Source organism: Stegastes partitus, unplaced genomic scaffold (assembly GCF_000690725.1).
Source record: "Stegastes partitus isolate 25-593 unplaced genomic scaffold, Stegastes_partitus-1.0.2 Scaffold192, whole genome shotgun sequence".
NCBI lineage: Eukaryota > Metazoa > Chordata > Actinopteri > Pomacentridae > Stegastes > Stegastes partitus.
In genome coordinates this window covers 320,119-346,999 of record NW_007577923.1, presented here as the reverse complement: position 1 = coordinate 346,999, position 26,881 = coordinate 320,119, and the positions used below count along the sequence as shown (strand labels likewise).

General features: G+C 41.6%; 1 protein-coding gene across 2 annotated transcripts in view; it reads right to left on the bottom strand.

The window, feature by feature from the left end:
* bicc1a (BicC family RNA binding protein 1a) overlaps positions 1-25,255 on the bottom strand; it is a 63,867-nt gene extending 38,612 nt beyond the window's left edge. For both annotated transcript variants that reach the window (XM_008280414.1, XM_008280415.1), the window contains exons 1-2: positions 24,711-25,255; positions 6,057-6,103 (exon numbers count right to left, since the gene is read on the bottom strand). In XM_008280414.1, coding sequence (XP_008278636.1) covers positions 6,057-6,103; positions 24,711-24,903 — 240 coding nt within the window. In that variant the 5' untranslated portion in view covers positions 24,904-25,255. The remainder of the gene's footprint in view (positions 1-6,056; positions 6,104-24,710) is intronic.
* Between the last annotated feature and the right edge of the window lie 1,626 nt (positions 25,256-26,881).

The window sequence follows — 26,881 nt, the reverse complement described above, 5'->3', positions numbered from 1 at the left end:
CCCACTTGAAGCCTCATGTTTTCACCAACAGCTGGATGTATCACAAACAATATTAGAAGGACATTCTGTTCTCCGTGATGAGGAGAAATTCTTCCTTCGCTCTTTGCCTTGAACTTTTTTGACTTCGGTTCTTAAAATCTGTCCCCCTTTGACAGTGACGGATGCGTCTGGGTTTTATCAAGAAGGCGTAAAAGGAGAAATTAAACAAATATAACACTCTCAGAGCTTGTTGAAATCATAGCGGCAACGTTTGGAACAAAAGGCAGATGACTGATGGAGAGTTCCATATAAAAATGCTTTTTTTCCAAATGTGCTTTCCTCCCTTTTCACATAAATGTAGAAACAACAGAAAACTTGTAAAGCTGATAAAAAAAATGACATCATTTCAGATCATCAGTTACGCTTTCTGAAAATCATCAGACATTACGCTGTTGTGCCTCGTCATTTTTTCTGTAAAAAGGGCTTTGTTCAGAGAAACCTGTTTCCTGTCCAGCATTGCTGTTCTTGGCAGCGTTGTGCAGATGGGACTGATTTCTGACAGACCACACACCATTTTAAAGGGTGGATGGTGTTTATTTTTATGAAGGGGGGCTCGCAAATACCTCTCAAATGGGTCAAGATATTTGCACAAAATTAAGTAACCTATACATTTACCGGTCCGCCCTTTCTTCTCTGCTGCCCCACCCTTTTTCCTGAAATGCATAAATAGAGAAATGGCTCTGATAAGTTTCATGGCACGACCTTGACATGATGATTGGTTCTTTGAGGCCTGCAGCTGGCGTATACAGATGTGTCGCAGAGCTCCACGTAAAAAAAAATCTAACAGGATATCGTTAAGGAAATGTCCTTAAAGACGGCACATGCGTTCGACACACGTGACCCCGTGTGTGTACGTATATCACGGCAGCGATCGACATGGCAGAGGCATGTTTCCTGGACCTCGCTGCAGCTGTTGATTCAGCTGGAATGTGTGTGTGTGTGTGTGTGTGTGTGTGTGTGTGTGTGAGGGGGACACAGAGGGCTTTTGGGGGTGCAAAGCGGTTGTAAGCAAAGTTAAGAGGCTGAGAGAACAGCGGTGCTCGAAGCTGACAGCATCGACCGAAGCATCCCCACGAGACTCAACAGTCATGTTAACAATCCGAGTGCTAACTCGCAGCTACAGCCCCGTTACTCCTCCCGGCTAACATATGCACGGTTATGAAAGAGCTGCACACATTACAAGCGAGGGGGGCACTTTCGCCGAAAACATTCTGCTCCTGAAATTAATTTAAGCCTACACATCCTTCACTGGTTGACGCACAATAATTCGAAGCGTCAGATGAAACACAAACATTTGTTTATGCGTGTTTTGATGCCACTCACACTGACCTAGATATTTCAACATCTCATGATTTTTTTTTATTTTTTTTTTTGCCAACCCAAATATTTCATCCTGACAGTCTCAATTTTTCATATTTGCTCTGTGTCAGCGCAATGAAACACAAGATGCTTCAGTGCTACAAACCAAATGAAATGAATTACGCCTGGCTTCAGATCTGAGTGCACTGGCACTTATATATCACGCCTGGCATTATTTACAGAACCACAACCTCTGGGACGGAGAGATGGAAGTTGGAGGGGGAGGGATCAGGGATGAACTGGCTGGAGGTTCAAAGGCACAACTCAAATCCACTCCAAGCTCCTTCTGTGGTGCACAGTTATCGTCTCAACCAGCCGGGCGTCTTGACTCTTTGCTGCCCCAAGACTCAACTTCCACGCGGCTTTCCAAAACAGCTTACTGGTCTGTGCCATGTTCTGATGCTCCAAAAACTTTGAACTGTTCACTGATGCACGCTTTCTGTAACACAATCAAGAACTTCACTTGTAGAGAAATCCCCCTGTGTCACAGCAGACTGATAACAATGAGTCGCCAGCGGTTCGATAGAGCGCAAAGACGAAATAACATTGAAACATCAGTAGGGGGAGAGGAGAGGCGAGAGAAGAGGGAAAACGTGAGGGAGACATAGAAGACCCAAACAAAAACTGAAAAGACGGAGGGACGTAGCAGGCGAGATTCCCTCATGTGGGCTGCAGGGACTTGCACGTTGCTAATTTCCCAGCTGGGGCAATCCTCCTGTGGTCTGTCTGCCATCTTCTTTACTGTTGAATAGCGGGGACTGTTTGCTCTCCATTACAAAACAGTTGTTCAGAACTCAAAGGAAGTCCAGCAGACAGTGAGTAAGAGGGGTTTGATCAGCCACAGCATGCGGACCTGGGGAGAAAGTGCGGGGGTGGGACCGTTTTATGTTGCTCTTGTCAGCGACCGGAGTCTAAATCTCACTGCTGAGGCAACTACAAATTCCCAAAGCCTCGTGTGCAAAAGAGTGTGTGCGTCAAAAATGACCATATGCGTTCTTACGTGAGGGAAAGAGTGTCTACGCATGTACTTTATTAGTCTGAATGAGTGTGTGAGGTACATGGGTGTGTTGGACGGGCAGGAAGCGGTCCAACTAAGAGTTTCCATTTTCATCAACTTCAAGGTATTTCACACACCTCATCCATTTTCTTTCAACAATACGGTTCCACAGTCGCGCTCGGTGTTTATTTTCCTGACTTTAATTGGGCATGTATGGTGATCACGCTATCAGAGGGAAACTATACAGAGTTATCCAAATGGAAATTCTACAATAAAAACATGACTTTAGTACTCCTCTTTTACTGCCCGTCGCCAGCCTGCCAACTCAAACAGCTGCACACTAATTTCTAATTGACAATTTAACCTCAAGTAACCACTGTTTCTTTGAACAAGCTGTGACAATATTCAAGCCAAAAGACTTTAAAAAACATGGCTGGCAAAGTCAATACGCCAACAGCCGTATTTTATCAGGATGGCTTTGTGGAGTGGGGGTAGACGTCTACACTGGAAATCCTAAACATTATGGTTCTGTCCAGACCAAAAGAGGTGGAGGCAGAGTTACAGTACAGTATCTAGAGTCCTTGTTAAAATTCCAATGAGGGGAATCTTAAGGCGCCTGGTTTGCATTACTTGGGTTTTTGAAAACTGCTTCAGGGACAGTTAAATTGCCTCCTTCTTTGACATTTAGCTGAGCTTCCTAACCTCAAAAAACCCAAATACGGAAAATAGACAAAGGAGGACTGCTAAAACAAACCGCTGTCCATCATATATTTCATTACCGCCCTTTAACATACTAGAGGGAGTTTAGCATAATCAGGAAGCTGGGTTTTAAACAAAAATGAATCCACTTGAGATACTTAAAGAGAACCACATAGTTAACAAGATGCCTTTAAACTATCTGGTGTCAAAATTCATTTTAGGGTCAACAGTGAGCTTTCATTGTTAAAAAGGTTTTTATTTTCAGCGTCTTTTCAGTCTTCATTTCAAACTGTCATGCCAATACTAAAATCAGATGCGGCAATAACGAGCATTTATACAAAACACACTGCTTCTGGGCAATCTGGATGCCAGTTCATAGGCATGTATGTGTTGTGTGTCCGCACGCCAACATGTGCAAGCAGTAGCTGTCTAGAGTCAGGAGACGACATGACACCTCGTATCCACAGCAGGACCTGTGGTTCACATGCTTTTGTAAACGCTGAATGATGCCAACTTTTGATTTCAGTCAGTCAGCAGCCCAGGACCAAAACGCTCAACATGAATGTGTTGAGAATCATCCCTATTTACGAGAGGTGCTTCTGCAGCTACCACAGAGAGAAGAAACTGTAGTTTTTACAGAAGAATCTGCAGTTTCCTAAAGTGGACAAGGCTCTTCAGGTCAGGAGCCTACTTGTGGTCTTCACCATTCACCTGGTTGTGCATCGGGAACTAATCCCCAAGGGTTCTACTCTAACATCTTTAGCTGTCTGAGCAAGACCGTTTGCCACAAACAACCTGAAATGTGGTAATATTGGGTATGTAGCCACCCCAATGCGGTCACCACATAGTGATTGTGCACTGTTTTTTCACAGCTTAGGACATTTAACACTCACTGCAGATGGTGCTTGACATGTTTATGTAACAGAACTTCCAGGGAGTGATACAAGTGAGCAGAAGCACAGGAAACAGTGCATCACTGCACAAGGAGATTACAGAACCGTTGTAGTCCAAGAACCTTTTGATTGCACAACACATAAAGTAATGTTAATGGTTGTTTCTGATAGTAATGCCAACTGAGCACATAGTAACGTTTCAGTCTGTTGCATCGTGTGCCTGAGATTCTTCTCACTACTAATTACAAGGGATAAGTCTAATTACTGGTGCTTGAGACAGTGAAAGCTAGCACTCTGCATTCTTAAATTATTAACTGAATTTGTCAAATTCATGGTCTTTGTTAGGAAAAGTTGTTTTATTTATTTATTTATTTTTTTAAGTTATTTTTTTGGCTTTTGTTGGATAGTGGTAGTGAGAGAGAGACAGGAAAGTAGGGGAGAAGAATGGGGGGAGGACATGTGGGAAAGGGTCATGAGCGGGATTCAAACTCATGACCTCCACATTGGGACTGTAGGCCTGCACATGGGACCAGGTGAGCTATAGTGGCGCCTCGGAAAAGTTATTTTTTGAGCTATTTGTTTGCGGTTGGGCTTTAAGTGGCCAGAACCCTTTGGGACTGTCTTACTCACTTAATGGCCAAACAGGGGCTTCAGCAGCCCCCCTGTATTGCAACACCACCAACATGTTCACGTCAGACCTGTAAAGGCCAACTCGTGTTTTCAGCACCTGCATGTCTGCAGGGTTCCTCAAGGGTCAGCATGATGTAAATTTTGCCGTTTACACAAGTTTGCAAGGGTCCCCAGCCATCTGTGTGCAAACCAGGAAAACAAGTGATGCTCAACACAAGTTTTGAGGAGACGTTGTGCAAGGAGATTCACCGTTACCCGCGAGTTTTCAATTCATCACCAAAAGAGCTGTAGCTGAAGCAGTCGCTGCTGGACTTTGATTTGTAGCTATAGGCTTTCCATCGATGATACAGTGGGAAGTTCTTAACTCTGCAGAAATCCTGTGCTATGTCCACCCACTGTGTTTGGTACACCTCAGAAATAATCACATCAACATGGTGCTACAGCTCAATCTGGAAGGAGCTGCTGTGCCCTGTAAAAAGTCATAGCCTTTCAGAAACATGCACAGGAGCCCTGGGAGCTTCTCTGTGTTCAATATATGAGCCAGCGTGACCATCTGCGTGCAGACCGACATGCACCTATTGTACTATGAGCAACAATGTGCATCTGCTGTCTATTTTCAAAATCTGAATTATTCACAAAGCATAAAGTTACGGACACCATGAATGACCTTAAAAAGTGTCGTGACTGTTGAGCTTTAGAAGCTGACACGTCTCTCCAGTCTCTATTTCATTAACCTAACTAACACTGTCTATTTTGGGAAGTCTTATTAGGGTAATTTGTCTGTAGCCATCAATGTTTTATATTGTTCCGATTGCCACCTCTGGTCAGGATTAATTGAAAGAATAAAAGCTGGTGGAGTCATTAGTGAATGTAAGAAAACGATTCCACTGCTTCAGCTTTGTACTTTAGAAAATTAATCCTCGCCATTAGAGCTTGTGTGAAAGACCGTTTGGTAATAAAAGAACTATTTAAACTGTAGAATAACTTTTTAAATCCAGACAGAGTCTCACAGTCGACTGATCAATGTGCACCAGTGAGAGAATGAGCAAGTTGCCCTCCATTCAAGACTAGACAAGATCACTGAAGCAAATCCTCTTTTTTTTATTGAATGAAGTGAACTTTGTGAATATGAAAATCCTAAGTTGGTGAGGCAGTACTGGAATGAGCAGGCGTGTGTTCAGCATCATTTTAAACAATCTGGTATATTATGGTAGATTATGTAAGTGAGAAAGGCCCGAGTGTTGTGTCAGCTGCGTTATAGCATCAGAGCCCTGCAGTGGTTGAACGTCAGTGTCATTCCATTGTTTCTATTTGTTTAGATTTGTGATTAGGAGTGACATGGAGGGAGCACCTGACATCTGCTCCCTTACCAAGTGCTGCTCAGTGGGCTCGAACGCAACCCAAAGACAAAGCAAAAACATCACGGGCTGCACACTCACCTTCTGAAAGAAATCCTCCCCGCCATTGACTCTCCCCTCCGAGGCAGCTAGAGCGAGACAGAGAAAGAGAAAAATAAATTCAGAAAAACCGCACAGAGCCACTCAGTTTTGAACGCACAAAGTAACCCTAACGCTGCCAAATCACACACAGATTAACCGGCCCTCAAAATGCTACGGTATCTTCATTCAAAGCTGTGTTTACGGTGGATCTCGATTTCTTTGGATATTGTGTTTGGCACCGCTACTGATAGTGCTGATTTGCAGGAATGGAATAAAATGTTCCAAGTAATTTTCTATAATCCCAGAGATTGGATACAGCTTCCGTGTAACAAATTGATGGATACAGTAAAAATATTTGAGCGTTCTACAGTAGCCGTTAATGGAGTGTTTCGTGCCCCGCTCGGGTCGACTGGTGTCGGTTTCTCACTTCTTATTTTTAAAAAAAAAGGCTTTCACACTTTTTGAAATTTGTCTGTCAGCATACTGTAAACTTCTGGCCTTGGCTGCTACAGTAAATGAAAAACTCACGAGCTACAAGATCGCCCCACATCACCTGTAAACAAACTAAGCCCTTAGAATAGCCCTGAAGTTTTTAAGTAATTTTCCGAGCAGGTGAAAATGCCAAGAAACTCCCTCAGCTGATACAGTATGCTGGATGGAAGCAGAGAGCAGGTCGGGCCTGAAGCCGCTCCAACACATCTGCAAGTCCTTCTGACTGTGGCAGCTCTGTTGATGCAAACTACATATCTGCTATCCAAGGAGAGTTCTCATGTTGCTCTGTCATTTGGGAGTACAGCGAAGGTTTAATGATGCATTTCGGCCAGATTTCTCGAGAAGGATCTATTGCTGTCTGCGTACTGTAAATCTGGGTCACGAGCAGCAGCAGCAGAGTCATTGTGGGTTGTATAGTCGAGTCCTAAATGCTGACCTCAGTGCAACAACAAGAACGATGTTATGATTAGAAGAAAACCAAAATCCTACGATGTCTCATCTTCTATTTCAGAGCGAATGTTTGAACTGTACTGAATCTAAAACGGACTGAGGAGTTGAAAAGCTCCAATCCAGCCACTGAATAATCCCCTAAAAACTTATATCCATTGATAAAACTACATCATTAGAAACTTTTCACCATGAAAATAATCTGAAAATGGCTCAGATGTTACTGTATAAAGTCCCTGCTTTTCCCGCCACCCACATCTCCCAACTCGCTGCAGCTCGAGCACACCGACTAACAGACGTCTCTGCTGTAAAACTACTTAACACCGTATGATGGAGAGTTGTAATACATGTTGGAACCAGAAACTAATTCTGAAGAAGATTGATGATCTGTAGAGCCGACAGATTTGTTTTTTTTACATGCAAAATGCTCAACGTCTGATCTGCTTTTAGACACTATCATCGGTAAACGCAGTCATACCATATTTCACTTCTGATATTTTATTCTAGAACGTAAAGAAAGCACAATATAGACATGTTAACGAGGTTTAAAAGAAAGCAGATTTTAACCAGAGGGGGTCTTTAACTTCTTGATGGACCGCATTAGCGCTGAAATGTTTAATTCATCAGCTGATCTAAAATTAAACGAACAAACATTTTGAGAACCGACGAACCGTTTCAGTTGTTTTCCCAAGAAAAAGTGCCAAAAGTTCTCCGGTTCAAGTTTCACAATCGTATGCGAATGTGCTGATTTAGTCTTGGGCTTTAGAACAACTGTGACGGCCAATGATAAATGGAGGAAAATAACTGACAAATTGATTGATTGCAGCCCCACGTAATATATTTAAAAAACATGCGACCACATGGTGAATTACACTCCTCCACCACCACTGTTGTTATCTTTTAGATCTGGCTAATCTTGCTCAAGTTTTATGTTAAATTTCCTTAAACTTTTAAAACCTTTTCCCATTAAAATGATGCTACACCTGCACAGTGTTGCTTAATGACCGCAATGGAAGTGTGAGAAACATTAAGACTCAGAATATAAACCCTGACTAAACAGTTTCTTTATCACAAGAAACAACGCTCACACCGCCTGCATCAGGAGCGTTTAGTGCTCACAAAGGCTTTGTAGTAAACAAGTCAAGAGCCAAGATAATGAAGATGGAGAGTCTGGTCTGCCTCGATTCAACAGGTGAGTTAATCTCAGATGAAATTTGTTTACACCAAACGCTCGCCACCCCATTACACTTATAATGATGAATCCTGGCCGCCCCTTAGCTCGTCATTCAAACCAGAGGACTAATAAAAGGAAATATCGGAAACCTTTGGCCAACGTAGGAGAACAGAACAGTGAATCAGCGACTGGTTTTAATAAAAATGGCCATAAACATCAAGACACACCTGCCAAGAATCATCCCTCTGTCACTTATATTCTCCTTAATCTGCACCGCTCAGTTCAATACTTCGCCCACGGAAGAGTACAAATCCATTGATCTACAACACCGACCAGTTCAGCCGAGGGTTTAATCACATCCCCTGCTTTTGGAAACTGTTGGAAAATTCCAACTGTTGTGACACTCAGGCGAGAGTGCCATTAACAAATGAAATCCGTCACGGATGGGGAAATAACAAGGTTGTTCCAAGTAACGTTGGACGCATCTTCAGCTGCCTCAAGAGCCTTTGATTTTTGTGTAAACCAACAGTGACTTTACCAAATAGCTGATGCTTGCAGATATGCTCTCGGCGTGCCGCCAAATGCTGCGCATAATCAGATAACAGACAAGACTGATAATGACGGCGGAAAGGGCATGCAGCCAGATGTAAACATTGATGTGAATTACAGTTAAAATTTTATTAGCTAAGACGGCTTCATTTAGCAATTTAAGATAAAAACTAATCTACAGTTTTAATATTGGATAGTCTTATAAGCAATTTATTTGGTAAAAATACAAATAAATTGGTCATATTGCTCAGATTTTAACATTTGTTTGCTTTTCTTTATCTCAAGTCATACACTTTTAGCCTATAACTGCCACACAAAATGAGAATTTGAGCTGCAGAGCAAGCAATTAGTTGATAAAGGATTCATAGATGAACTAACATGATAGTAAACATCAGTCTCAATAATGGCTTTACAGCAGCTGACGATGAAGCAATCCGTGGCGCGGTCACACAAACGCAGACATATTTGGTTTGTCCTGATAATGGCATGCTTAAGTGTTTACATCCAACATTTGGTTTATCATAAAACAGCTCTGACAGAAGCATTCAAGTCTTAGGTGGCCCGAAGCCATCAGAGATTATGAAAGACCGACCCTGATGCAGTTTCCTGTAAGACAAACAAAAAGGAGAACAGCGACATCAAACAGACTGCTTTTCCCACTTGTCTGGCGAAAAACCGTCTCGTGCAGCAGACCAGTTGCTCTTCTTCTGCGGTCTCGGCATTCTTTTATCGACTAAACAAAAGTAAATCCAGAGTAAAGTCTCCGTCAGTAGCAAAATAATGAGGGAAATATAAAAACTGTAAGTCAACAAGAAGGCCACAATCACTTATGTCATTAGCAGATAAATAGCATCATCATGACTCTGCTCAGAACCGATGAACTGTTGAACTTTGGATTCACACGTCGCAAAAGCTCTGCTGTATGTCGACCAGACAGAAAGAGATGACTTTAAGTAGCTGCTGAATCTGTGACACTCAGCAAGAACGAACGTCTGCTCCTGATCACACATGTTCAGTTGCACTAGATTTCTCCTTTAAGCATTTCATTTAACATCAGTATCTAATAGGGGAAACATGATATACATATTAAATGGCTGCTCTTACTTAAAAAACTGGACCCTGTGGTACAATGTCGGCTCTACTCCACTTTAACAAACCCGTCAGAGTCAAACAACAAGGTTCAATGAGACCCAATTAGGGAGGAAAAAATGCAGAAAAAATGCAACGCCACAACAAAAAACTAACAAAAACAGCCTAAGAGCATTTTTGTCACATGAGTTGTGGGAGCTGAAAGGAATCTGACATTAAACACGAGGGTAAACATGAGCCATGTGCTGAGAGCAAAACATCCTGTTGGCAGTTGAATAAACTGGCCACCGGACGACCCGGAGCAGCACGGGAGGGTCACAGCCGGGGGTCCAGTGAGCTCTGGGGTATAGTACGATGTGAAGGACTTAATCTAATCGCACTCGCAGCTAAATTGTGTGTTGTGGGCAACAAAATAAGCAGAAGTTGTGCTTTTTAAAAAGCAAATTCTGCTGTCAGCTTGCTATAAGGGAAAAGCTTGTCGAGGCAATTGTGCTTGGAGAGCATCTTGGAGACAACGAAGCATTGATTTTATTCTAAAGCTCTGAAGAGGTTAGGTGTTCAGTGATGGTTGTTTTACTAAAAAAACATCAACCAATGCAGGCTGTGTAGCACAATTAAGAATGAGGCTATCATCATCCTGTGATTGAGCTACAAAATCTCAGATAACCTCATCTCAGCTTGAAGCTCACAGGCTCATTAGCTACTACTGGTGCAACACAGCACACTGAAATCTCTAATCAAGTTGCATTGTGGGGGATTTGCACTGGGTTTTGACAAAGAAGAATGCATGGAGTAATAAAGATGATAGATGGTTGCACTGCAAGATCCACTGGGTGTCCAAAACTGTTATGGGGATATAAAAGTACTCATTTGTTGCTGCTCATAACAACCACTAACAACTACTGTAGGTTCACGTACACTGAAAATATATAAGAACCAGCTACACTACAGTGAAGTATGCAAGCGTACAGATAACGTGCCTTGGCATTGGACTCAAGCATCCTGGTTATAATCTGGGTTTTTGAGGCGCTGTGTTTTTGTGTCTGTGCATGTCAACGCATTTCAAAAATCTGAATGCCTGATGTTGACAAATCCAACTACACCAGCTGGAGAACTCCAAATAAAACTGGGATACTGTTGCATGTGTGTGTTTTATCACAGTTTTTGGCTGCTGAATACCTGCACAGCTGCAGATTCAACCACTTTGATCAGTAACAGAACTGGTGCTCATACTGTCGTTTCCTCATCAGTGGTTCACACAGCCGGTAAAACAATCCGACCTCAAGTTTTCTGTCCAGTCAGGGCGACCAAACTCCGTCATCGAGTCCAGCATTCGCGCCTGCGTAACTTAATCCACCGCACTTTAGTCCTACACTGTGTTAACGGCACACTGTAATCAATAACTGGGGCACTAATATTTATCATGTATACGAGAATATGGGGACAAACATGATCAAAACCTAGATAAGCCTTAGAACTGGATTACTGATGTGAATTTAAACACAATCACAGAAGATAATGAATAAAAACTGAGCCAAGATCAGGTAATAATGAATAATAAATAAATACAATTAAAAACTATAATCAAAACAGACAATTATGATCATTTGGAAGTGGGATACACAGTTTAGAAATGAAATACTGTTTGTGCTATAGACAAAGCAGTGGGATGTATGACATTTATGGAAGTGACGAGTGCAAAAAAATAAGATGACATGACAGTTCAATGTAGAGTTTAATTAGACAAACATAAAGTGCTTATTAGACCACCACCCAGTGTAAGGTTTATGCCACAGCCACCCTAAATTAACAGCATTGGTAATTACCAAAATCATTTGTTCTGTTTCTGTAGTGGTTAATACACCAGCATGTAGAAGCTCTTTCACCCAAATCATATTTTTAATGCTAAAATATTATTGTTATCCATGAATTTTTAAATTTATTGTTTTACAAAAAAAGGCACATGATTATTTCTTGATTATGATGTCAAATTAAAGCTATTTATTTGCATTCCTTGAATGTTATGCTTGATTCATTTCTGACTTCTCAGAGAAGCTCAGTGGCTCTGATTTGGATGTAAAAAGGTGAATTCAGTTTGAAATTCCTCATTCTTGTTCAAAATGGTAAAACGCTGAAAGCTGAGTGTGCATTAAAGCACTTCATGATGCTGACGGTGCTAAACAAATTAGATAGGTGGCCTCATACATTTGTTAAGCACTGTATATGAAAGCAAAAAGTGCAGGGATTGAATGAAGGATGGCAACTATTAAGTTAATAACATAAGAAATGCAGATCAGTCAGCCATTGATGGTTGGAACCAAAAAATTCCTGAATGACTACAAGCACTGCCATGAGACAGAATTTATAAAAGGATCGTGTTCGTGTATTTTTAGTCCACTGACTGCAAAGTTGCATGTAGTTATGGATGAACTCAAGGACACACTAATTTCAGGAAAACTGAAAGTCAGCTGCTGACTAGCAAACTTTTCAGTGCAGGAAACCACCGAATTCAACTTCAATTTTTCCTCTTTATAACATCCATGTTTCCCCGGTTGTTTTGTTGACCTGATTTGCCAACAACATAAAATTAGAAGGAAAGAAGCAGACCAGAGAGATCTTTTACATTTGTCTTTTTCCTTCTTTCTCACAGAATTGACAGCCATTTTACCACAAAAATGCATAGCTCCCGCCTCATTACTTAGATAACCATGAACCCTATTATTTTGTCTGCCAACAGAAAAATCCAATTTAAATTATAGGCCTTCCGTTGGACAAACTCAACGTTTGGACACGAGCTGAAGAGCACATCCCTACTTTAAAGTATATTTTTCTGCATTTAGTAGCTCTGATTCATATCAAAGAGACTGTTTCATTTATTTCTCATGTGCTTTAACGCTATTGTTTTTTTTTTAAACCAGGTTACGCGAGGACAATGTGGCGCTCCTCCCTTCCAGCGCAGCACATTGTACAGGCGTCGCGGCTGAGAAACTACACAAAACCCCTGAGCACAGATCACATGTTGCAATCCGCTATGCCTCTTGTGCATTTTTTGCGAAGTATGGAGCAAATAATGTGCCGCTAAGTTATTGCAGCTAACTTTATTGTCTATGAGAGAGTGATGGTTGCAGTTAATCAGATCCACACCCTCTAATTTTCTCCCTGTAATTATTTAATGCATCTAATCACTGTCACTGCATGTAAAGAGCCGAGAGAAGTCGCAGTGGAAAGCATGTGGGACGTGATGCTGGCAGATGGAGCCCGGTCTGGGATCCATTATTTTGTGGAAAGACTAACTTTCTGGGAGATTCCGCTGTTTTGACACTGAAGGAATGTAAACAGCGTTGATTTCTACAGTTTTTGGCTTCGTTCCACACACAACAATCAAGCAAACAATAGAGACACAAGTCCTAATAAATCAAATCAAAAGCCATTTTTGACGTGAGCATTTTCACCATTAGATAGTTTCAGACCTACACTACGCAGGTTTAGTGGAAAGTTTGAGAGGGAGCACCAAGTTTTACAAAAAGCCAAGTTACAACTTTTCCAATAACAAGAGGGCAAATACCTCATCGCCTACATGTGAGCCATTATCCATTCATTTCAAACATGCAGTATCAGTCATTCAATAACCACCGAATAATGAACGGGGAGTCTGTGCACCTGGCGTTCAGGCTGCGCCAGATTTATCAATCAAAGCCCTTCACGTCAAAAGCTTTGAATGAAGACAGGATCTTTATTTTAAACTCCAAAAAGAGAGGCACCGAAAGCACCGGCTAAATCTCTGAACGGCAGAGCTGCTTAGACGAAATCCTCTGCACTGAAAATAACCACGAGAGGACTTAAGGTGAAACTCGGGGCATTCGCAGAAAAGTCTGCGCAAGCATTAAAATGAGAAGCGACCTCTATTTCCAGTGGCTAGGATTTCAAAACAAATGACAACTCTAATCTAGGAAAAGTTTGACATCTTAGTCCACCATCTGCTCACACACCTTTAGTAAAGAGAGACAGATTAGTGTGAAAGTCACATCTATGAACCCTGGTGGCTGAGAGGAAAACAACGAGTGTGAAAGAGCTGCATTTCCAATATTTTATTTTGTGAAAAGAGAATGAGAACAATATGTTTTCACAGTAGCTTTTTAACATTCCTCCCTCCAGTGAGCGCAGCAGCTTCCAGCTGATTCAACATGGTGTTAATGAGAGGGCCTGTGACAGAACCATGGCGAAACACGAATGCACGTGCAAGAGCAACAAACTGTGCTCGTTATTAAACGAGCAGAAGCATTTTTACTGTATTGTACAGACAGGAAGTCCTCAAGCCTGACTAAGGACAGCATCATTTTGTTTCCCAACCTAGATCAGACATTTAGGGAAAAACACATGCTTGCGAAATTATCTGCAATCAACAGACCATGTCCTTTTAAGATTAGCTTCAAGAGGTTTTTTGATGAGAATGCCATTTTTAGAAACAGAACCGAGTCTAAACTAAGGTGGAGTCTGACTTTGATCACGATTAACCTCAGATGTCACAGTCAAATGTTTATACAAAACTCTAATTAGTAACATTTTTAGCTAAAACTTGTATAATTTTATATTGAGATATTGATATTTATTATGATACAGTATATTTCCTGGAAGCAAGATCAAGGATTTTGAATAAAACACTAACTTTAAGTGTCTCAGGTGATTAAATACTAGAAACAAACAGTTATATTGATCGCTAGAGCAATATTGGCTTCTCACAGATGCATCAGTATCCAATATAAAAACTGTTTAAACAGTGATGCTTAAATGAACAATTCAGAAATCGCAATGTCATATAGTTTGTCCAGCAGATCGACTCCGACTGTTGTTAGCAATGTCTGCAGCACATGTAGCAGAGGCGCATCACAGCTGGGTTAAATGGTGTCTTATTAGCATTTTGCTGCATAATTTGTGAAATACATTGATGGAAAGTTAAACAACATTCTCCCTTTTCCAATATAACTCTAACATATATATAAAGAATAATGGCTGATGTATCAATATCAGAAGTTTTTACCTCCATAAAATCAGCATCGGCCCCAAAAATCCAGCATCAGTCGGCTTGTTAAATGCCTGACTTCTCCACACCATAAGGCCAAGAAGCAGATCTGCTCAATGGCTTAACTCACTGCTTTTCCTCACACACACCCTGAGCAATTTAAATCTTACAAATCAGTTCGAAAGATTAGGAGTACAATCGATACTATTGAGTCAGGTGATGTCAGTGATGGGGGCTGTTCACATCAATCCAGCCTAAACGCCTCACTTCAAAGAAAAAATGTTCCTACAAGCGTATCACCTTACGGCTGACAGGTAGCTGGCAGCGGCAGCATTCAGACCTAAACGAAAACAGACCAAGGCCGACGCTTTGGTCCCCAAGTGAACTGCTCTGGCCAGTTTCACACAAGTTGGCATCTAAACAAAAAAACACTCCGGCACCTGAGAAACGCTCCAGCTGTTTCTCCGAGGCAACAGCGGTATGTAATCTCCGAGGCAGGATTAAGGAACTACACAGCTATAGCAGAACCAGCTGTCTGCTGCTTCATGTGAACGTCCACATCAACGCTGCCAGAGGAGCATCCTCAGCTTTCAACACAGACATCTTTATCTTTCATAAGGAAATTGGAAGGTTATTGATATATTTGTAGAAGACAAATATGCTTCCGGCTATAATCCTGCTTTTGGGATCAATCTGCTATGTCAATACAATTTATTGACTATGTGAGATCTGCAATGGTTACCTGGAAAGTAGATATGGGAGCACAGCTGGTTTTCTTAAAAATACATATTTTACTGTCGTTGCTGCACAATATAAACGGACACAATAAATCTGTGGTTATACAGACAGTAACCAGCAATGACTGACATTATTTGACTTGATTTTGGTCATAATTCTTGAAATTTTCATCAATTCAAACCCTCGTTATGCTGTTTCAACAGTAGCCACAGGTGCCGTGAAATCTTCGGAAATGCCACTTGATGCTTTGATTCCATTTAAGTTCTCCAACTACAGTAAACAGAGCTAACACCCACAAAACTGAACACCTGTCATTATATTTCTGCGCCGTGCAAAAGTCACCCTCTGTTCTCAAAAAGGCTCCTCGCTCCTCTCAACTCCTGCAGCGTTGCCAAGCAACTACGCTATCAAATAAATGCACTAAGTGCCAGATGTTGCTGTCCGACAGGCGAAGATGAAAGCCTGCCAGAGAAACTAGACTCGTTGACCCCGAGGTCGCAGAGATGGACGGCGTAGAAACAATCAGAAATAGACTTAAAGATAAAACTGTTGTACTTTACATCCAGAAACACAAATGTTTTGGATTGTTGGGTGTTTCTGTCTCTGCCTTTGTGGAGCGCTATGAGATGACTGTTGTAAATATGCGCTATACAAATAAAATTGAATTGAATTGAATTGAAACACCAACCTCATCATCACCTCATATTAACAACGCTTTCTATTTACACACACACGGCATCTTTGCAGTAGAATCATCCAGTTCAGGACACAAGACGTCCAGCATCAAGCTGTTGCTGGTAACGTGTTTGGATTATCATCTCCTCCTTCCTCTCCCTCGTGCGAATGCTGCCAAGTGATTACACAACGCTGTACATTCCTGGTGCCTGGTATCTACTGTGTTAGATCCCCCATGGAGCACAGGGAGTCAGTCTCACTTAACAGGCCGAGAGCTGCCCTGTAAACATTACATTGTACTATTAGGAAATTACTGACATTCATATTCGTCAGCATTTCAACTCCTGGGCAGAACATTTTTCCTTTCAAGAGACAGGAGGAATCTGCGCAGGATTGCAGCGATCCCGTGAAGTCTTGGCTCGATTACGGTGTTCTGAGTTATCTGTGCTGATATGTCCAATCAGAATAGTTTGTGCATAATATACAACAGCTCTGAGGAGATGAACATAACTCAGTTTTTTAATGAAATGGGGCTGAACTTTCTTTCCCCGCCCATTCTCTTTTGTTCCAGTGGAGAATATTGTGGCGATGGCCAGGACTAGATCCAAAAGGTGCTCATAAAAATGCTTTTTCTCCAATCGATGCAAGTGGAGAAAAGGCAGATTGTACTGGATGTTGAATGAGGAGAGAGATCAACAAACCAAAACCCAAGGTTCTCCATAGATAAACACTGAAAGCTCTTGGGGGAGTGGTTACGGGCTGGGCGGCGTGCATGCATCAGCGTGTGTGTGTGTGTGTGTGTGTGTGTGTGTGTGTGTGTTGTTGCACTTGTGTGAGCGTGGTGAGTGCGCACGCGTGCAGGATAAGAAAGGGGGCGCCCCCCCCAAGAAACATTTCTAAAATAGCAACCGCAAACCAGACAGAATGTAAATCTGCACTTTGAAAAGGGTTGAAGAAAAAGAGGTTTGAGGGACGTAGAAAAATAGGTATTCATTTCAGCCCATGTACAGTTCCAGAAGCACAGAAATGGGTCACAGCACTCCAGCTCCACTTGGACTGTTGAAATAGGACTCCTGGTTATATTTTCTTGAGTAATGAATTACAGGTTTTTCCGCCGACTGAAGCTCAATTATATTACAGCTCCTGAAAGCTTCATCATGCCCAGGATGAAGGAATTCAATGTGTAAGCAAAGTCGAATAGAATTGTTTAATTGTATCAGCATGTTTCAGTAAAATCTACAAGAAGGAGAAGGAGGGAGCAGAGGTGGCAGGAGGCAACCAGGCCAGGCCCCGGTGAAGAGTAAAACAGCTGAATGAGCCGTTTAAATGACAAACTCAGTGTTCTGATGTGTGCTTGCTTTCCATATATCGCGCCCTCCATAATTATTGGCACCCCTGGTTAAGATGAGTTCTTTAGCTTCTAGTAAATTCAGTTTTTTTCTAAATAATATAGGACCACAATGAAAAAAAAAGGAAAATTCTGCCTTTAATTCAAGTGCATTTATTCAGTGTGAAAAAAATCCCACATTAAAAAATAATTCTTTTGAGTTGAAGGTTGCATTTTTCTACAATTTTCAGTGAGAGTATGCTTCTGCAATCAAAATTGAATGTATTTTAAGGCTTTTAACACATCTTAACCAGGGGTGCCAATAATTATGGAGGCGCTGTCCCTAAAATTAATGAAAACATAGTATAAAGAGGCATTTTATTAATGTCTGTCTTCTTTGTCACATCAAATACTTTGGCCCTCACAGAGCAGGTGAAACAGCATACTTTAAATCCTGTCACATTTACTGGTATCATTTCTCAAAAGCAGATTTTCATTGCTGGCCAGTGTAAACTTTATATATATGCTGCATATCCATAGCTCCATATTTTGTGATTTTAAGATCATTTTAAAGATTCAATGCTTAAACAAAGCTGTTGTTGTTTCTTATTTCATTATAAGTTCACATTTTGGAGATATATTACAGCGCTACAGGAGCAGCAGTAGGAAATGATGTTCACTCTGTGTTGCTACTGTCAGATAATATTAAAGTGGCTCCAACTGTTTAGCAAAAGTAAAGAAGCTGTGATGACTGTTGTGATTCTATTTTCATCATCATTATGACTGGAACATGCAGGAAACACATTTTGAAAGTACAGTAAATAAGAAAAACACTATTATTTGCGCACTTGGCATGCAAACATTTGACCAATCAGATGGGATACATGGGCCATGCTTTCACACTATTTAGCCAATCAGATGAAGCCACAGCCAGCTGGCCGAACTGGTGCCAAACTGGTGGTGACTACGACATTAGCATGATGGCTGTCAAAAGACTTTTTTGTTGACTTTAGAGGAGAATATTTAAAAAGGAGCAGGGGGAATTGAACTTCAATTTCTAATAGTTGTAACAGATTATTTACATCAATCTTCTGTTTAATTTCTTGGCTAACTTGTGCACGCCTCAATATTTGTCTATTTTTTTTTGCAAATGACACCATAACTGTAAGACTGAACAATGCTATTGTACTGTGCAGATTTGCCTCATATCATGCAGGCACTACAAAAAGGACTGAAAAGATTTATTAACCCTCTGAACTCCTCTATGGCAACAGCAGAACAATGGCTAGAAGCAGAGAGAGCTCATAAACGTCCTTTGTGCAGCACCAGACTGCTATGATGCCATAAATCAGAAGAAAAGCAAAAATAAAAAACAAAGTTCAATTTCTTTGATTATTTCATTTACAATAAATTGAAAAAACCTGGAATCAACACATACAGCATGTCTCCACAGGTGTTACCAATACTGGAGGGGAAAAAAAAACACGGATACTTCACCGCGTGTGTTTTTAATTTGTTTCCATGCTTGTCTCCTATCTGCTCTGTGTAAGCACAGCCTGCAGGTCAACCCAGTTCAGCCAAAAAATCCCTCATTTTTGTCATGAGAGTTAGTTGCAGCTGAGCCCCTAATAGCTTCACTGTTGTACTGAGGAGCGCGGAATCTTTTTTAAAGTCGTTTTAAAAGCGATATGCAGAATAATGTGCTTTTGATGAAATAGGACAACTTCAGGCGTACATTTGGATGATTCTGCAGAAGGACAGTGCGACACCGATGAGTAGTTCAAGGACCGGCAGAGGGTTGCAAACATTTTTAAAAGATTTTTGGTGTTTATACATTTTCTTTCGATGATGCAATTTTGGCATTTTTAAAAAAAGATGGCATGCCCATAAAACCCGCTGTCGGGTTTTGGGGTTTCAGAGGGTCAAGAATCTACTGGAACCAGCATGGCTAGTAAACTAACTTTACAACTTTTCAAACTGAAAGCGATACAACTCTTTAATCCAACTTACTTTCCTATAAATCTTTTTCATAGCTTCATGCAGCTCCCATCCTACCCTTGGTGACAGAAGATAAACAATGATTTCTGGGAACTGATCAGTCCACTCCCTCCCTCATGTTGTAAATGGACCACTAAAGAATCACTCTATCCTGCAAGTCCAAGTTCCAACACACTGAGCGATTATTACACTGCAAAAATCAAACACATCTGTAAGTGAATGTACCTCTGTTTTGCTGAAATTAATGCATTTTTTGTCCTGATGGTGGACTCCACTGATGTGGTCCACAACTACAAAACGTTTGCTGCTTTGGCCCATTCACAACTATAACACATAGAATCTGGTTTAAAGATCACAAAATCTCCAAATAGCAGATGGCTACCTCATCTGAAGGAAGAAAGGATTTTAACATCTAGATATGAAAGAGGGATTTTCCCCTCCAGTGCTGGCCCTGACTTTTGTTTTCCACTCTTTATTGCGATTTGTCCAAAGGTAGTCCGTTTCGCTCCAAGGTTTCACCATCTTTACTTTCACTTTAGACTTGTCAAATATGGCACTAGTTAGCATACAGTGCAATACCTGAAAATCTAAACAACCTCAAAACTGTACCGAAATGTCATTTATGGCTATAGTGATTACAAAATGCAACTATTTTTGGACATTTGGACATATTTTTTGGAAACTGTAAATAGTCTGGGATCAGGGCAGAAGGTCACATTTTGTCTGCCCTCGACTACTAAACCATCCCCACGGACATATTCCTTTTTGACTACGTTTGTGCTGCACAACAACTTCTGATGCGCCGAGTGTTTTCAGAAACATCTTCACCTGGGTTCGCTCAGGTTCGAAAGCGAGGAGCGTGTTGGATCATCGGGTAAAGACCCTGGAAAATCCAACAACTCCACAGTGGATCTGATGAAAGTTGGAACAACAGAGCAGTGTTTGAATACTCAAGAGGGAGCAATAAAGGGGGAGAACGAGAGAAAGAGAAAGCCTGCAGCACATTCCCCACAAGACACTCACTTCCTGTCTGCGAGTCTTACTCAGCACCCAGGAGGAAGAGGAGGATGAGGCCCTCACACATACTCCCCCCCTCGTTACGGGGGTAAGTAATTCTATAAACGATATTAAGAAAAATACAATAACCACATCTTTACTAGCGGCCAGTTTCCCTTCTCAGAAAACTTCATATTTAGTGCACAGCCTACAAATGAAGCTTAGCATCAGCATCCTCTGCACACACACTGTAGAACACCAACAACATCATGGCTGAATACTGAAAATACCTGTGAAAACCCCGTACTCGCCCCTCGGCCATACGCTACGAATTTTCCATTCTGAAACAAAGCTATCCAATAATAGTGTGTGGTTAAGGAGCAGGAAAACAAATTAGTTCAATGAAGAAAATGATTCACTTAGCCTAATTGTAGGTTGTTGTTGCAGTTACTCAGCAAACATGCTGTTAGGATGTGTGTGTGCACACACTGGCCCACCAGGAGCCTGAAAGAGCCTTCGGTGACGAACACCACTAAACTGTCATCATGGCCGGTCTGAGGAAGGAAACCTACAGCCAGAGCTCTTTAGAAGAATACACCGGTAATGTATGCATCTAAATAAAACGCTTGGTGCACATACAGACAATTTGGAAAAGCAGGGTTAGAGAAAATGCTACCTCTTTCCCACACTTGTCCCCATTCTCCCAACTTCATAATGAATGCAAAAGAAACGGCCCAAAGTTGTCTCCTGTACACATAAAACTATCTTTCAAGCTTTCATGCCTCTGCTACGGTCTCTAAGCCATAAACTGGGGAGTTCTATTCCAGGGTGCCAAGAGTACAACAGTAAACCCCCGATAGCTGTCAGGGTGAGATTTTGTTGTCACTTCACACTCTATTTACTGATCTAAGGAAAGGAACCTGCATCCCTGCCAATGGGAGAGACAGTAAATTTGTAATTGCTGAGCAGTTAATAATTTCCATTTTCTCCTGATGCAAATCGGTCCAGAACAGGGGGGTAGTAAAGCCCGGTTGATCCAAAGAGTAGTTTTAAAGTGTGTACGCTGGGATTTTGCTTCGGTTTGGAGACTCCGCTGGTGAGTCACAAACATCTTTTAGTGGGAGCAGAGAGCTTCTGGGTCGTTTTTATTCACCAGAATTGATTAACTAAACGGTTCTCAGCAGTCTGACGTCCTAATGTGAAGATCTACCTGGAAATCCTGATTATGTCCAGGTTTACCGTTGGGGGAAAAAACATTTTTAAATGTCCTTTTACCTCCCACACAGCCTGCTATTGCCACCAACTCCTTATCACACTTGGAACTTGTTCTATGACACTTATCCAGATTGTTTTTTCTGACTAGATCCTTGCTTGTGTTGTATCTGCTCTCAGATGTGCGTCGCTTTGGATAAAAGGGTAAATGAAATTGTAGAAATTGTACAATTGTAGGAAAATATCTTTAAATTCTTGTCAATGTAATCGCCAAAATCGCTCAAATTTGTCATGCAGTACCTTAAAAACTAAGGTGGTCTGTTCATGATATCAATCAATCAATTAGTAAATAAAATGCAGAGAGAATTGGTTGAAATAATAATAATAGGTTAAAAAAAAATCTTCAGAACTATTTTGGAAAGGGAACATTTTCAGGCATGTGCATATGTGAAATTTCTGAATTCAAAATGTATTCATGAAGAGGAAAATAAATGGTTAAACACACTTCAAATGAGCTCGTGTTCATCTCTCTCAGCCTCAAACCGTTCAGCAGTGTCCTTAAAGATTAGCCACTAACAGAACAATTCCTAACAGGGCTGCCAGTGCTGTTTCCACAGCAGAAAGACTTATCAGTGCTCGGGTTAGAAAACATATCTGCCCCTGAAATACAATCTGTTATCATAACTAGTACAGACACATTACCTGGATCTAGTCAAAAGTTGCTTCTATTGTTGTTTGGGAAGTGATCACAGTTCGATTTGACCGGCGGCTCTTTCCCCCCCTGAGGGTCAAGCAGCACACTTCATTTTCCAGGAAAGCACAAGCCAGAGACACTGTCACAGACAATAAAACACTGGGTAAAAATATACTGGAGTTCCCATAAAATTATTTCATTATGGTCCAAACTCTGGCCTTCAGAACATGATGTACCACATCAAAATCTACAGCTTTTCCAATCAAAACACAGCCAGATGTTAGAAAGCTCCGACCGAACTGGATGAAAGAGCCATTAACTGGGGTTTGAATTTACACCTACAGGGCACAAAAGACGACAAGAATATCTGCTCCAGTGAGCCGAAACTAATCTAAAGCTTGACTTTTGTAGCTGCCGATGCATCACTTGTAAAACTCCATACATGCCGGGACTGTGTAAGGTCAGATAACGGAGCTGAGCACCCTGAAACCAGACTTCCTGAATTCCTCCGACGGGGTCAGAGGTCAAAGGTTAAAGCAGTTTCACAGCTGAGATAATGTCGGATCTAAACCTGAACCTACAACCGAACAGAAAGACCAGGAGACGCTGGAGCACGGCAGTTCTCTCTACTCTGCATCCCAGCCGCAATGTCAACACGATCAGGCATGATGTCATAAAGCAGCAATTGGGAAACAAGATGTTGGCAGCGATAACAGACCAAACAGACAAACTGAACTGGATAGATTATGTGTTAACGTACACAGAGCTGCACATGCACAAACAGACGCATTTAGACACACTGCGTGATGTGGCACATGGTATGTCCGGGACACTCGGCTTTAGGGCCGGCCTCTGGTTAAGTTGTTTTCCTGGAAGAGTTGGGGATGACATGGAGCTTTGAGGAATGCGGCGAGGCAGCAACCAGGACATTCTCAAGGGGGAGCTCCATGTGTGCGTGCATACGTCTTTTGTGTATAGGCCACAGGATAATTCAAGCCCGGCCGCTTTCCAAAACACACAGATTAGCCCCCACTTAAACATTACTGATGAGCCGCTTTCACTGATTTACAATGAAAAAAAAACTAAAGCCATCTTCATCGGTAATGTCGACACACGTAATATCCTCCTTGTTTTGATTACAATTACAGCCGATAATGTTCCTCTCCCTGGCAGCTTCTCCAGTCCAACTTACTGTCCTTCCTGTGGAACTGATAAAGAATCCAGCCCACTTACCTAATGCACAAATATTCCACACTCTTGTGTTTTGAAATATGTGATAAATGACCTCAACCTTTTTCGGGTTTCCAGGGACCTCTCAACAGAGACCGGCCTGGCCTCCTTTTACAAGCCTGTCACTGCTTGTTTTAACAGCTCACCGTCGCTTGGACGTCATTAGACTGGAAATCACACGATGAATCAATTTCATCGCCAATACGAAACACGCAGCAAAGGCCAAAGTGGAGTGGAAAAGTGAACATGACAGATGATTTGCTTGTTTTTTTATCGTCACCGGCATACGGTGTTATGTTTCACTGCAGAATGAATCAAAGACAGTGATGACATTTTAATATGCAAAATTAAACCCGTGCCTGAATAACAGCTTGTTTCTATGTTAACTTTTAAGTTCTGCTTCTTTTTGGTTGTTGTTGCTGCAAAAGCTGTTGCATCAGTTGTTGCTGTCTGCTGCCTATTTTCTTTGAGAACTGAACACAAACTGCATGTTCAGGTCAATTTCAGTTTAGTCTACAAACAAATGGGCACCATGGGAGTTTGTGCAGCGACAGCTTGTGGTCAGGGCGCGTTACTGCGTTAAAAAACACTGGCACATCACTGATGGTTAACTCGGCATGTCTTTGACTCCTTTGACCTTCTGCTTGAGTTAAAAGTTTCAAGCAGTTTTCACGTCCTCACAGCTGCAGCTTCTGTCAGTGGTCAGCTATTATTTCCTTCTGTGCATAATTTGGTGGCACTAATTAGAAGCTCAGACCTAATTGACTCCACTTAATTGGCTTAATTGATTCATTCCGGATCGCGCGCACACGACGTGAGCGTTGCAAACAAGGAAAATGTTAGTCACCAAAGGCAGCAAGTTTAATGCGTAAAACAAACAAAAAGTTTGGAGGAGAGCTGCTGAGGTGAAGTGTGCTGCTCGAAAACAAGGCAACAACTCAAACAAACTGGATGAAAGGGACTAGTTAGTGGAAACGCTGCATCACATCACTTAGTCTGAGGCTTTTCTTTACCTAATAACATGACTTCCAGCTTCTTGCGGTCCACGCGAAACCTCTCCTCAGTCCACTCCGGGTCTGGCAGCGGATGGGGGCCGCTCAGATCCTCCTCCGATCCCGGGAGAGGAGAATCGGTGCTGCGCTCGCTGTTGGAGCCCTGGTCCGACTGCTGCAAGTATCCGCTTAAAGTGTCGCACTGGGCAGCCATTGCGCAGCACGGCGACTTCTCCGGCGGCCACTGCGTTTTTTGTTTTAGAAGTTGGGTAAGAGCTGAAGCGAAGCAAAGCGCCGTTCTTCTTCGAACTTCTTTCTTAAAATTCCGTCACTTCGAGGTGTTCGGCGAGTTCATCGCAGCGCGGTGGAGACCTTCCTCTGCACTTTTTTCTTCAAGCCCCTTCGTTTTCCCCCATTAGGCACACTTCTAAAAATAGGCGGCAGCGCGCTGGTCCACTCGGTGGAGGTTGTGTGCCGAGTTAACGGAGCGCCGCGCAGCTACACAGCAAACATACCAACCAACTCCTCGGGAAAGTTTCACGTGTCATCCTGCAGGAAAAAAAAAAGAAGAAGAAGGAAGAAAAAAAAAAAAAAAAAAAAAGTCGGACTCCTCCCAGAAACTTTTTCGAGCATCTACCTCCCCCTGGGTTCCTGTGAGGATCCAAACTTCACTGTTTTGTGGATTTAATTTATGTTTTACGCTCGTAAGTGCGCTGCTTTCCGGGGAACTGTTAAGGGATTAAACAGCCAATTACATCCGAGCAAATCATAGTTATTATGAGTTCAGAATTTTACTACAATACCAGAAGATATAAAAATAAAGTCACTATAAACGATTGAAGGGAACTTTGCGTAAAAATGAATTTCTTTGTGCCATTTTTTCCCCCCTCCCTTATTAGGGAATCTGTTTATTAGGTTCTAGAGGGAAAACCACACAACCTGAGAAGAGGAGAGAAACCCAGACAAAGCTCACAGTAAAAGTAAACTAGACTCCAAAATGGGCCATGATCCAAAAAAGAAAAAAAAAAAAAAAAACGCCCACTAGAATAAATTAACCATATGGTTGGATAAAGGTCACTGCACACAGCAATGCATGCAGGGACACTTAAATGTATTTATATTCTATTTTCATGGTGTTTGCTTCACTTGTTTTCGCTGGTAATTGCATGCATTTTGTATTTCTTCACTGTTGTTTTTCACTCATCCGTCCTCCACAACAGGCACTTTCCAGGCCTGTGGCTGGTGATATTTTCAGCATCCTGTTATTTTTCATATTTAAATAAATGTGAGGTGTGAGTCTCACTTGCCAGCCGTGTCACAGCCCTCAAATAAAACCCCCGGTGACAACCTTAATCTGACAGCTGGAGCTTTCATCACAATGCAGGGTAACCACAGTGCGTTGCCAGTGACTTTTCTCAGCCCATTTTGTGTTCGTTTAGAAATGCAAACTTTCATCATGCTGAAGTCTGGGATTAAAGGTAGAAATTACTGACTACCTGACAGCTTAATTGTAATCTTAAAGAGAAAAACAGTAACTGCTTTTCTGGAAACGCAGCTGAGTTTTGACATCTGAGCTCTTCACCTAAACTTGCAATCTGTCGAGGGTAAAGCTTGAATGTCAGAATTTTAATCATCACCAACTCTGCTGTCCTCCTGGTAGAATACTGAGTTGCAGCTGTGTTATCGGACCAAAACAAGGCACTAACTGAACTCAAGTCGCATCAAGTGGCAGTCCAGGATATTTACTTGCCGCACAACTGATTAATGGAAGTTTTTGTGCCTTAAGAAGTGAGTTTGTGGTTGATAACAGAAGAGAAAAAGTAAACACTACAGTTGTAATGATGTGACCTCCACTGCAGCTTTAAGTCAGATATCATCTCTATTTACAGTAAAACTATGTATTTGATGTAAAAAACTGCACATTATTAAAGTCATCTCTTACAATAGACTTGATCACGCATCGATGTCTGCATAAACTGCACATTTTTGTCTCAATCTAATCTTTATAAATAAACCAAAACTGTTCTGTTAGAATCAGTTAGTTTGAAAGTATAACCAGATAAATACTAGTTTATTTTGCAAAGCTGCTAAAATTACTATCTGGTTTGGTTGAGATACTTTCGTTCTGTGCACCATGTCAGATTTTGAGATTGAAATTATGCCATGTTGTCTGAAGTGTTTTATAAAATGAA